At 45.0% G+C, this 13,759-nt stretch overlaps 1 protein-coding gene across 6 annotated transcripts in view; it reads right to left on the minus strand.

Moving 5' to 3' along the window:
• Positions 1–1,716: 1,716 nt before the first annotated feature.
• nhsl1b (NHS-like 1b) overlaps positions 1,717–13,759 on the minus strand; it is a 73,115-nt gene continuing 61,072 nt past the window's right edge. For 5 of the 6 annotated variants that reach the window (XM_038271155.1, XM_038271159.1, XM_038271154.1 and 2 more), the window contains exons 5-8: positions 12,640–12,771; positions 7,363–10,611; positions 6,610–6,748; positions 1,717–3,407 (exon numbers count right to left, since the gene is read on the minus strand). In XM_038271155.1, coding sequence (XP_038127083.1) covers positions 2,759–3,407; positions 6,610–6,748; positions 7,363–10,611; positions 12,640–12,771 — 4,169 coding nt within the window. In that variant the 3' untranslated portion in view covers positions 1,717–2,758. The remainder of the gene's footprint in view (positions 3,408–6,609; positions 6,749–7,362; positions 10,612–12,639; positions 12,772–13,759) is intronic. The other variant, XM_038271156.1, reaches the window with a different exon arrangement.

The following is a 13,759-nucleotide window of genomic DNA, read 5'->3' on the forward strand; positions in this document are numbered from 1 at the left end:
AAATTCACATGCTGTTCTACAAATGGAATAGACAACAGGTGGAAATTATTGGCATTAGCGAGAAACACTAAATAAAGAAGTGGTTCTGCAGGTGGCGACCACACATCACTTCTCACTAAATATGCTTTCTGGTTTATTCTTTGGTCACTTCAGAATGTTGGTTTTGCTTTCAGACTCAGGTTAGTATGAGACGACCTCTACAACCCACAGTGGCTCAGATAATGTGGCTCATCCAGGATGGCACATCAATGCAATCTGCGGCAACAAGGTTGAAATAAGGACATATTCTCACAAATAAAGTTGCATGTAGTAAAACCCTGATGAATCATTCTGACTGATCGATGCATCTCTAATATAGTCTGATCATTTGCAGGGGATCTTAAAAACTGGAACATCTTCCCTGCCAGATAGAAAAAAAAAACTAAATACAGAATAAATTTCCTAAAAACCTTTTCTAAAGATTTTTATAGGTTTAAATCTTACATTTAACCCTGGAGGAAAATTAGAACAAATGATCAACCATGCAAATAGTAGTTGGATGTAAAATGTTCTGGTTTTAGCTGCTGCATCATGTTGACCAGCCTGCGTTGCGTGGCTGCTGATCAAACCCTGTATAAGTGCATGTGTTAACGAGAAGACAGCAGGAAGCGTCAGCAGTGCAGTTATAGCAGGGAGGGGTATAGATTCCCATCTGATGGCCAGATGGAGGCAGTTTGTGGAGGACAGGTGACTGCTGAATCAGGGGTGGAAACTCACGTTCAGGTCCTGAGAGGAAACCTTGCAGGAAGAAATGTTTGTTTTTTATTAAACCTGTGGGGAGAGGGGGGATTACCAGATGTAACTGATGACCACACAGAGGGGGAAGGGTTGAGCTTACAGGATGACAGGAGCATGGGAGCTATGACCACAGCTCTAATGAGGATATGATTAGGTGTGTCAGGCAGGCAGATGGCTCTGAGTCACACACAGAGGGAACTGACATAAATAAAATCACAGTTTTTTATTACAGATATTTCAAAGGAGCCCGGCGCTTCACTCCCACCCCTTTCTGCCAGCCGGCTTCTAACAAACCTCCAGATCTGAGATGCTTCCTGTCACGAAACAAACACTTGATCACGGCCAGGAGGCAGCTTGGAGGCACAGTGGCCCTCAGGCTGCCATGGCTGGGACATCACCCGCCTGTCAATGCGGTTTATTAATCTGAAGAGACAAGATTTACTCAGCTGTGAGCCCCGGAGACAGATTAATAGAAGTTAAGAATGAGGACAGGAGCAGTTGAAGGACATCTGCAAAAATATGCACCTCTTGTTTTGTCTTAAAACAGCAATTCTCAATTTTTTCTGAAATTTATTAATTCTAAAGCACATTTGTATTTCCAGTTTGTATCCCCAATCCTCTTGTCTTAATATGCTATATATTAATTATCATCCAACATCCATCTGTGTGCTAACCATCCATCCAACTAATCTATCAAGCATCGATTTTTTTTAACATTAAAGATCCATTCAGCCGTATTTTGAATTAATAACAATGTTTTTATAAAGTATGGCGATATTGGTATTTTGAATTATTGTTATTATTTTCTCACTCCCCCATTAAATAGGGAAGTCTAACAGGGTGTTTACAAGTGATCTACATTTCTGTGACATGTCAAATATTTCCCATATTTAATAAGAGAGCAACACGTAAGCAAAAATCAGGAAGGAAGACATCACATAGAATGGTTTATGTTTATGAGAGACAGATCGTCCATCCATCTGAACATCTTTTTGGATTTGTGCTTTAAAAAAAAGTCAGAAAAAGAAACAAATTATTAAATTTGACATGAACATGTGAATCAACCCAGATCTATAAACAACAACAATACCCATCTATGAGTAATAACAGTTCTTAACAGAGGGGAAAAAAGTGCTCTAAACCTTAAGTTTATAAAATAATCAGATTTACTTGGACAGTGTCAATCATTTTAAAACACCAAATAGATCTGTTATTAGACATAAAGACACAGACTGAATTCAGATCAACAGCCAGTTCTGTTTAATATTCAACTCTTTGGTTACAAAACTAAAAGAGCTGGAAAATAACATAAGATTTCTTTAATAAACATTTACAGGTTCATATTTAACTCCCAAACACAACTCATGAATAAAATCATCTTTAAAACATATTTTAAGGTCACAAACAAAAACAGATCTATGGACAGTGCAAAAGTCTACAAACAGAAAGTGAAGATGTTATGATCCAGTCTCTAGGTGGCAGCACTGAGCCCCTGTGTTCTCCCAATGAACCACTGATGAAAAGCTGGTGTTTCTAGAGTGTGTACCGACGGGTTTTATGTTTGATGTACCTCATCCTTAATCCGGTTTTCTTTTTGACATTTGTAAACACGGCTGCTATCAGTCACTTTCTAAAACCAGTCAGTAAAAAGCAGAAACTGAGATTTACAAGCTGAGCAGAAAGCAGATCTTTCTCATAAAAAACAACACAGCCGCAAACTTAAATGTTTAGCTTCCTGCGATCCTTCAGCCCACTTCAGTTCATCCTCCAAATCTGGTACTTTGAGGGACATTGCTAGAAGATTGAGGAGAGAATGAAATGAGAGGAGCAGGACCATTTTCCCACGTCAGACAGGTTTGAATGGTCAGGCGACCGCCGGCGTCACGTCGGACCCTTCAGAGGCAGCGTTGAGGGGGCTGGTCGCTCAGGAAGGCTCCTCCTCAGGACTCCTTCCAGGTTTGTTCCACAGGAGCTCAGCTCCTCATGTGCCGTTAGAGTCTGTAAGCACGGTGAGAGTCTGCACTGCTGGTTCGGACTGATTTTCCGCGCTTTCTCCACACTCGCTCTCAGCCAGCTCTCCTTCGCGCTCACAGATCACAGTCATGGGGCTGCTGAGGAGTCGGTTGCGAGCGTTGTATTTGCTGCTGGCGGCTGACGGCGGCGTGCGCGAGCGTCCGTATTTTGAGATGCCCATGGAGTAGGGCGAAGACGTGGGCGATGAGAGGCCGTAGGCGTCATAGCGGCTCCACTCTTCTGTCGCCCTCTTACCTCTGCCTGGAGAGTTGGAGGGGCTGTTTGGAGCCATTGGTGAGGTGGGCGAAGCCAGGGCGGGGTCCATAGAGCCCTCGGAGCGCGTCCGCTGAAAGCGCGGGTCGGTGGAGCGAAGCATCTCGGCGGCAGACATCCTGAAGCTGGTCTCTGTGCGGCTTCCCTTTTTGAGGAGGAGGGCCTTGAAGGTGTCGCTGCTGGTGGAGGTCTTGCGGAGGTTGCGCTGGATGGGGCCGGACTGGCGGGGCAGAGGTGATCCTGGAGACAGGCTGGTGGGGGTTGATGGAGGAGACTGGGGTTGGCTGCCGGTTCGGGACTTTTCTTCCTCAGACTCCTTACGCCCCAGGACCTTCCGCTTTGACCTGTGGACACAGAGACCAGTAGATTCAGCAGATGTTTAGAGGAACTCAATAAGAGTTAATTCAACAGAAACAAGGGTGATAACCTAGAGACAAAATACACACATATATGTATTTTATATGTCATATATATGCTTAGAACATTTTGACTATAACCGTAATGTATTTCATGGTAGTTTTAAAGATTGTAATAAACAGGTAATTCTGGAAACATCAGCATGTATTGATGTTCAGCTTTGAGTCAACACTATGTGGAAGCAGCTGCCAGTGCTTGGGAGGAGGTCTTTATTTCTACACATCAGTAAACTTCTCAAGCAAATTGGATGAAGAGCGCCTGTAAACATCAACGCTGGCCTAAGATCCACAAACTTCCAAATCCCTGAAAAGACTCTTATATGAGTAGGATAATGGTTGACCAACCCAGCATAAAACCTGACAGATCTAAATCGGGTAAAAGTGAGAACTTCATCTACTGTGACTCACTTAAAAATGTTTTATTTATGTTTCACTGAAAATCTGCACTAAGAAAGTTCCAGGAACAGTTGTTCTGACTGGACTGTTTGCTAATCTGCATCATTTAACACGCGGATGAATATCACCACCTGAGACAAACAAAAAATATGGCAGCAGCAGCAAATATAGAATCAAACGATGTATTCTTACAGTTATTTTTAAAGGATTAAATTAAGATGACTGATTATGAGACAATGCAGTAAGCCTGTAAAGAGCCACTTATACTTTCAACCTGCTCTAGTATGTTTTCATCTATTAACTGCAGCCCTTCTCGACACATCAGAGGGATAAACCCCTTTTCATATTAAAAAAATAAATAAATAAATACACAAGTCTTTTAATTTAAAATATAAACTGCTTTGTCTAAATTCTCTGTTAATATTTAATCTTAGATATCTGATCCGATACCTGAAGCGGAGATCCAATCCAGTCCACTTTACATGGAACTTTTATATCTTTCTCTTTGCTGTTAACTTGTTAATAAATAATATAAAGTAAATTTAAATCTGTGTTGATTTGTTACCCATTTTTAACAATGTTTATCTGATACCGATACCCAGGTATCGGTATCAGATAAAGATAGAAAAACTGGATCGGCGCATCTCTGGCCAATATAAACCAGTAAATAACATAATAAATTGGTCATTAAAAGTAGAGATATTTAAAGTAGTAATTCAAGCTCAAGATTTTTTCACGTATCTTGAAGGGGATGAAGCATCCTGCAGCAGTCAGCAGACCCTGTTCATAGGGTCATAGGACCATGTGCCTTCTGTGCTACAGTGATACAGTTTTAGGCCAAAGTGATCGAATCAGAATATTAGAGAAAATGTTTTACTAAAATATGTAAAAAAAAAAAAGAACTAAAACATTTCATCTGGGTCTGTCTGAATTTTATTTATATACAGATCCCATAACCCAGTACACCACCTTACAGCGTCGCGGAGAGAATGTAATTAAATGCACTGAAAATGCAGAGCATCTGAAGCTGAAGGTGGTAAAGATATGAGAGAAGGACACATGCAGAATCTCTAATCCTAAAGTATTCATTAAGAAACCCTGCTATCAGGAAAAATAACTGGAGAAAATTAAACCTCATAGTGAAGGTCACAAAAAGGAGGGGAGGACTAAAAAACACCAGCGATTGATGTGAGAGTCCTCTGATTTTAGAGGATCTAAGCAGCCTCCCTCTGCACGTTGCATCATCACTTAAATGTTGCATAAGATGGGAAACCTGAACTCGGTGGGCTGTGACAACGCTGAACAGCATGAATAGTTCCAGAGGTGATCACATTGGTAATATGAGACAGAGCTCTGAGCAAACAATCGATCTTTCCCTCCTGGATGCTTCCAGGGTTTAATCGGAAGAGTTTCCACTCAGGATTTTAATCAATCACTGAAAACATAAAAAAAAAATTCTACAAGCCGTTTATTACTGTCTTACTTAAACACGCATCACCCTATTGGAAAGAGATAAGAAACTGAGTCCGATCAGGGATCAGCAAAACAAACCTGAAATCTTTTATCTCTTCTTAAGTGATAAATAACCTTAAAAAAAAAAAAAAGTTGGTGTAGATTATGTGAGATTTATACCAACAAGGTATAAATCCCACATAATCTTCACATCGCTAAAAAGGAACCTGCTGCTCATGCTTTTCTCTCATGTTTTAAAGTCCTTAGAATATAAAGAAGCCGAAAAATAAAAACTATAAGAAATGTATAAGATTTTTTTTTTTCTTTAGACTTTTTTACCACTAAAAGTGTTGCTTCAAAATTCCCAAGTTTATTTGAATTTTTGCCTATTTTACAGCCAAAAAGCCTCCATCATTAAGGTTTATACGTTTTTCTTCCTCCCAGGTTTAAATATCTATAGAAATATTCATGTCCCCAAATCTGTGAAATTATTCTTTACGCTCCGTCCCCCTCAGGTGGTGTGAAGTAGGAGGAGTGTGCCGAATAAATACAAATAACTTGCCCCGGAGCTACGTGCAGTCTTCATCTCTAATTAGGCTGCACAACACCACCACCATGCTTGTACACGTGATAAAGCGGGTTCCGCAAATACACGGAGAACCCATCTTCTGAGCACGGATAAGGAAAAAAAAAAGCGCTGTGTTGCTCGGGATGAAGTCCATCTGCAGCTGCTGCACGTGACAGTGGAGCACAAAACTGGCGGGCTGCATGGGATATTTATGAGCAATGTATGCAGAGTGTGTCACAGAAACATGAAAACTGAAGATGGGGAAAATCTCCGGTGGCCTCTAACCTAGATTAGGATTTCAGGGTGTTCAATAGTTTAATAATAAATGAAGAAACTGTGTTTTTTTCCCCCTCTTTTGTTGAAAATGAGCAATGATAATGTGACTGAATGAACACAGATGCTTTCATGAACATTTAATGACTCATTCTGAGTCGTCCCTTTTTGTAGTTTCACTAGTCAGAAAAGAGGAGTTTGCTTCAGCAGCGATGCTTTCATTAAAGTTATGTCTAAGAGGTGAAGGGGGGGAGCTGAGGGAAGAGAAATCAAGGCCTGAAGGGTGATGGGGGGGGGGAAGGGGCTTATTAGTTTGTGAGGAAAGGGTGAGGAAGAGGAAGCTGGGGGTTTACAGAAGGTTTTAAAGCAGAGGCAATGACTAAAGGAGGACAAATTTGGAAGATTTCATCTGAGATTAGGAAAGCTGGAAGGAGCTCCTACCTGTGTATTACAGCAAAGAGGTCCTCTGTGGTTCTGGGTCGAGCAGGAGTAGGAGTTGGGGTCACCATGATTTTTTCTGATGCCCCGTTTACTGACGGGGACGGAGATGCTTCAGCCGTACTGGGTTCAAAAACCTCCCCTAAGGAGAGAGAGAGGAAAAAAGGCAACTAATTTAAATCTTAAATCATAGAACTGAAAAGAGGCTCAGGTGTCCATGCTGCTCCTCTTCTATGCACAGAGGAGCATCCCTGGCTGGCCTACATCCTCCTCTGCTTTCCTCCCATCCTTCCTCGCTCAGGTCTGAGCATCAACTGCCTGCAGTCACAGTTTACACTCGCCCCTTCCTCCGCTTCATCCTTTCTACCGGATCAGTTCCCCTCCCTCCACTCTGATACCATGTGGCCCCTCCCCCCCGCCAATATCCCTCCAACCACAAAACACCATCTCCCCTGGGACACGTGCCCCCATCGTTACCTCGTACCAAAAAAGAGAGAGTGGGAGAGAGGGAGGGGTAGGAATGGGAGAAAAGAAGAGAGATAATATATACTCTGACAGTGGGGGTGGGGGGGTTTCATGTTAAATTATGTTTCCTCAAAAGTTTCCTTCTCCATTCACAAATAATCAAAGTTCTCATATTTCCAAGCAGCAATTAGCAGCTCAACTTCTAACCATAGCAGATCCTCAAAGTCTTCAACAAAAACACTTTTAGGATCCATTTTCCTCAGAATTATACAAATTAGAGTTCGGACTCACCTGTATCATCATCCTTGGAGCTGATGGACCCGGTGGTGCTGCTCAGTCCGTCTTCATCCTCCTCTTCCTCCTCCTGCACCTCTCCATTTGGAAGATGATGACCAACACTTGTATCTTCAGATGTAAAGCAGGAGTCCTCCTGGTCAGGGGATGTCTCCCCTCCCCCTGACAGCTCTTTGGTATCTTCCTCATCCTGTTGCTCTGTCCTCTCTATCAGCTCCTCCTTCATCTGCCCAGGCAGCGCATCCACTTCATCTGCTGCCTGGGTTATAGACAGACTATCCTGAGGATGCACACTAACATTTTTGCTTTGGTTAAACGGGAGGATTAGTGAAACTTTTGGTTTCTGGGCGACTGCCGGGGGCTGTTTGATGGGGGTCACTTCGCAGCTATGTGACGAGTCCTGATGCTCGTTTCCTTCTCTGTTTAACAAACAGTAACTCCGTTCCTTGGATTCCCCGTTGATATCAGCGCCATCTGGTGTTTCATCGGAGAAACTACCGTCCAGTGACAGCTCTTCCAGGAGCTTTGACACTGGCGACGGTTGGGTCTCGTGCAAATCCTGCCCAGTAGAGCCGGTCTGCGCGGTGGGGGGCTCTGCAGAGTTGGGTGGCTCCCAGTCCTGATTTTTCACACCCAAAATGGTTTCTATCCTGGTTTCCTGAGCTTCAATCTGCTCTGATTTACTGTTGATTTCATTTTCTTGTCGTCTGACTGAGCGGAGCTGAACGCTCTGAAGTGCAAACAGGGTGATGAGGGGTTTGGGAGACTTTGAGGGGCTACTGGGAGGACCTGCCTTGGGAGGATCTTTAGCTCCCTTCTTAAAAGGCAAGGAAGACGCTAAAGGAAAAGTAGGCAGTGGAGGGGGAGGGGGAGGAGGCGGGGGAGGTGGCGGACTGAGGCTCCCATTGAAAGACGAGCTGCTATGGATCAGGATGTCTGGGGATGGAGGAGGAGGGAAATCAGAGGAAGTGGAGCAAGCAGGGGGGGGATCCAGGGAAGCATCTTGAGGGGGCGGAGGGAAGGGTGGAGGAGCACTGAGAGGGGTGCTGGGAGCTGAGGAGGAGAGCAGCGGTGGAGGAGGAGGGAAATCAGAGGAAGTGGAGCAAGCAGGGGGGGGATCCAGGGAAGCATCTTGAGGGGGCGGAGGGAAGGGTGGAGGAGCACTGAGAGGGGTGCTGGGAGCTGAGGAGGAGAGCAGCGGTGGAGGAGGAGGTGGTGGTTGGGCACAACTCTTCAGGCTGTCTGAGGTGTTGGAGGACAGTGATGTGGAGGAGGAGGAGACAGAAACTGAGGAGAGGAGGGAGGACTTCCTCTCTGGGACTCTGGGTTTGGGTCTGCCACCTGACGGAGACATGGACCTGACGAAAGCTGGTACCGGCGTTCCAGCAGTGGGGGTGTTGGACTGGCTGGAATAGCCGCTGGATGGGGAGGTGAGTCTGTGCACCCTGTCCGGAGAGGAGCCGGCTTTGCTCTTCACAGACGCCTCCACCTCCTGGGCTGAACCCCCATGGGTTTGACCTCCGTTCTGGAACTTTCCTGGATGACCGCCACCTGGGAGCTTATCTGTGGCGTGGCCGGGAGGCGTCTGCGCCCGCTGGTCTGTCTGGCTACGCGGGTAGTCTGAGTAGTACCCCCATGAGTCTGCGTAGTCAGAACGCAGGCTGCTGGTGTCGCTGGGGGTGGGGGTCACATGGCAGAGCGAGTAAACGTTCTGCAGGGCCGCAGAATTAGCGTTAGCTGCCAGGGAGGCTGCCGAGCTCCCGGCGCTGATACTGCTCTGACTGCGTGACCGCATCACCCAGGGATCGTCATAGTCACTGCTCGGGCTGTGGGAGGGCGAGGAGGGTGAGGCGCCCTTCCCCTTCCCCCCTCTCAGTCCAATCTGTAAGCTCTGCTGCAAGCTGGCGATCAGAGTCTCACTGAGCATGCAACCGTTCGACACTTCGCCGCCAAGGGGCTTCTTCGCCGCAGGCTTACGTCTCAGAGAGTCTGTCCGAGTCGGAGGAGGAGGCGGCCTCCTTGATTTGCGTAGGGAGATGCTGCGGGAGAGGGAGCGGTCACTGTACAGGCTGCCAGAGTCTTCCTCGACGACCGCCTCGCGACACTCGTACATGCTGTGTCTAGAGGCGCGTCCGAGTGTGGCGCCGTTGCCGCTGCCGTGGCTGCGGGAACGTAAACCTGAGTCCAGGTGCATAGAGGTGTAGTAGCCGTCGTTGTCCTGAGAGTAGAGGGAGCTGGAGTCGGTGGTGGTCCTGGAGGAGTGGTCCAAGCTGCTGTAGAGCTGGTTGATGGGGGTGGAGCAGCTGGAGGTCAGGGTGCGGTGTGGAGCCACCACGTTTTCAGGCGTGTCATAGATCCAGTTTTCCTCTGGGAGGCAGGATGGCGGAGTGGGGGCCAGTGTGCTGTGGCTGTGGATGCTGCTATCGGAGTGACCTGACTCACTCGCTGGCCTGCCAGGAGGCAGACTGATGTCCTGAGGCGTGTGCAGGGGGGTGGAGGAGGCCAAGGCTGGACTGTGGCTGAAAGCTGTCGGACTGGACATCAAGAGGTCACTGCTGGTGGAGGAAGCCTGGTTGAGAGCTCGAGATGTGGGGTAGACTGAAACCGGCGACTGGTTGGAGGGCTTGAGGCTCATCACCTCAGTGGAGCTAGACAGGGTGGCGTTAGGGATGTAGGAGGTGGAATAAGCAGCATGAGGGGAGACTACGCATGCTGTACTGCCACCCCACTCTGTAGTCCTCCTCACCTCTTGAGACTTTGGCCTGGGTAGAGAGTTCATTCTTGGGGAATTCCTCATGTGCACCACAGTGTCGTCCACCTGAAGCTTCCCTATCTGCCTCTGAGGCTGCTCCTCTGACTTTATGGGCGTGCTGCTGTAGATCGGATCAGCACTGAGGGACACCCTGGCGCCTTGTCGTGGGAGGCTGTGAAAACGGGAGGGGTCCCCGTTAAACTGATGCGGTAGCATCACGACCCCCGAGCTGTCAGTGCTGGAGACGGAGATGCTTCCCGTTGAAGAGGAGGCAGAGATACCGGCCATTTGAGCAGCGATCCCCTGTCCTCTCTGCGCCCGGATTCTTCTCATGGACGGGGGGACAATCTTCACTTCCTCCGTCTGGCAGCTGGAGTCTCTGGTGTCTGAGTGTCTTAGGGTGGAGTTGACGCTGGCAGCTCGGCCCAGGGTGGAGTACTGACCTGGGATGAACATCGAATGTGGCCGAAGCTCTCCGCCTCGCCCTTTAGCTGCTGTGGAGAAACAAAATAGAAAAGGAGATTTATTTCTTTTTTCTCTGCCTCCTTCCCATCCGACTGGACTTTAAAGAAAAAAAAAACAGCCACGGAAAACTACTAATTACATTTACCGTACCCTTGTAGCATCTGTTCTTTCTCATTAAGGGGGAAATGAGGATGGCAGACACCCCCGCCCCCCCTCTCAATCTTATAACTCACCCTAACAGATCACTGACCCCAACACACACTAACATTTACACCAAAGACCCATAATCATGCATTTCCAACGCAAACTTGCTTAATCATGATCAGCAAAACAACAACATGCACTAAATGAAGACGTAAAAATCTGTATACTAACCATAGGGGCCTGTAAACACTGAAGAGGGAAGATACAGAGAAAGGACGTCTAATCTCATTTGTTGTGGTTCTCCTGTTGGTATTTTTGTGTTGGCACTCGCACTCCTGCGTCCTTTCCTCCTCTTTCCTCCTAACCACACATACACCCTCTCCCTCCTTTGCTAAAAGCTCGACTGACAGCTCGCCTGCTGCTGCTTCTGCTGCAATAGATAGATTAAGCTGCATCTCTACTTTGCAGGCAGCTCCAGCGCTAAAGGAGGGAGGGACGAAATGCCGGGACAATTACCCCGGAGCGAGCCGTGCTGACATCAAAAAGCTGTAGCGAGAGGGGCCACTAACCAGACTTTAAAGCTCTGTTTCTATCAATCCTGACGGATCAGAGTGACCACAGAAAGAAAGGAGATATGGAATGCTGCTACCATGAGACAGCTGAGCGAAATGTAAACATTAGTCATGCTGCACTGTCAGCTTTAAGAGCTTAGTGTCGCTTCACACCCAGAGTCACTAAGGTTAGAGAACCACTAAACCTTTTTAAAGCTGTTTTGAACCTCATATGTTCTTAAAGAACTTTATTAATCATCGTAAAATCTTCACAATTTACAAACATAGAGAGACTAACTTTTAATATAAAATGAAACTTTTATTGCTTAGCTAACCTCCATGAAAGGGTAACCATCTCTGTGCTGTGGGCTCAATAAGAACGCCACATATGCAGAAATGAACCTGTGATTTCTCAGCCGCTGCAAAGCTTTTGTCCAATAACCTCAATTCATAAGGCCTGAATTTTTCCAAAGTTGGCCATTACCCTCATAAACTCCAAATGTTATATTCTGGGATCTAATGTCACAGACCAACACCAGTCAGCAGTGACTGATTTCAAAGGGGAAGGAAATTAAACCATTGGTTTTATCACCACCCCCAAGTTGAAAACTTCTAGTGTTGAAGTTTAGAGCAGGATTAGGTAATAAGACTTGATCCTAAGCTGTATAATCCATAATCTGAACAAATACTAGATGCCAAACAAACAGGTCTTTTCTTTAGAGAAGCGCAGCAAGACGAACACCACTTTGGGTAGAAAGTGATAAGAAATCTGGTTTACAGTTTAGCAAAAATCGGGTGAGGAATCGGGTGGCAGTTGTTCCTGCATAAAAAAGTTATTTATATGGATGAAAAAATAAACACTGCTCCGTCCATCATTCAATAATGGAACCAGAGAGGTCTATCCACCTAAACTGAGCTGACTGGCAAGAGGAGCGTTAATTAGAGAAGTAGCCCATGGGAACTATGTAGGAGCTGGAAACAAAGTACGATCTGCAAGGTTTACAAGGGGAGCCATGGTGGAAGCATCGTGCTATGGGCGACGCTTTTCTTCTGCAAGGACAAATAAACCTGTTAATGTAAGGATGGATGGAGCTAATTAATCACTTAACCATCAAGGGCCCTTAACACTTACAGAGCCAAGAGCTTTTAGCCGGGGCCAACTGTTAAATTGTTGGTCTGTCATATTTAATCTCCATTAAACAAAAAAGTTTGTGTTTGTAACATGAGAAAATATGTGTTTTTTCTCCGTATAAAAAACCCAACCCACTGTGGATAGCCATAGCGGATAAAGAAAGAGGTAGTGACAGAGTGGAGGATGCTCATGCAGAGGGTTGGCGCAGAAGGCTTCGCAGAGATCCATACCTAGCTCCTGGTTGATGTTGTCAGGCAGCCCTGATATAGTCTTTCTGCGTTTGACCTTCTTGGGCCGGCGGGCCACGGTGTCAGTGTTAATGAGGGAGCGCCGGATGCTCGCCTGGCGGTCAAACACTGCCCCTGGTGGCCGGGAGGGCGAGAGCAAAGGCAGGCAAGACACAGGCAAACAGCAGTTGGTTAGTGGGAGGAAACAAACTCAACAACATGCAGAAGGTTTGGGTTGTTTTTTTTTTAAAGCTCAACATGCAACATTAACAAGTCAGGAAGTGAAGGTCAGTTGAAAGATTAAAGTCATATTCTTAACTAAAATATCATATTTATTATTAATTAATATTATATATATATTCCTGAAATTTAGAAAACCCACCAAAAAAAATAATCAACAGGTTCCATCAGCCCCAATTATTTCCATGCAGCAAAGATATTGACTGTATTAACTTTTTATTAACTAAACCAATAATTACCCATTTATAAGCTGTTATTCAATATTATTGTTCCAAAAGGGATTAAATGATGTTTGATGCAGATGTTTCTAATAAACAGAGGTGTCAAGAAACAAAGTACAAATACTACATTACCTTACCCAAGTAGAAATTTTACTTTTTACTTCCATTGCTTACTTTTTTTTTTTTTTTTGCAATTATCTTTACTTTGCACTTCTTACATTTTAAAAATACACGTATTAGTTATGGGTAATTTAAGCTTATTTTCCTTATAGCCTGTTGGTATTTGAAAAAATAAAAAACAAAAACCCTCAAAATAATTAGCTTCATCTAGAAAATCTATTTCTTTGTGGTTGGACTCGGTTCTGCACCAACTTGTTGTTCACTACATACCAAAATAAAGAGTTTTTCAAGATGATGCAGTTAAATTTGACAGGGTAATTAGTTATAAAACTAAAAAACCTAAGTATAAGGAATTTATCATCCAGAAATGTAGAAAAATGCTCCTTTAATATAGTAGCGCAGTAACCAGTAGAATTTAAAGCATTTGTCAATTTTTCCTGCATTACTTTTACTTTTATACTTTAAGTAGCTTTAAAAATACAAACATTTGCTTCAATAAAAAAACATTAATACTTTTGACACATCTGCTAATACAATTAGAA

The sequence above is a fragment of the Cyprinodon tularosa genome, unplaced genomic scaffold, assembly GCF_016077235.1.
Source record: "Cyprinodon tularosa strain WSP-4 unplaced genomic scaffold, ASM1607723v1 ctg791, whole genome shotgun sequence".
NCBI classification, from domain to species: Eukaryota; Metazoa; Chordata; class Actinopteri; order Cyprinodontiformes; family Cyprinodontidae; genus Cyprinodon; species Cyprinodon tularosa.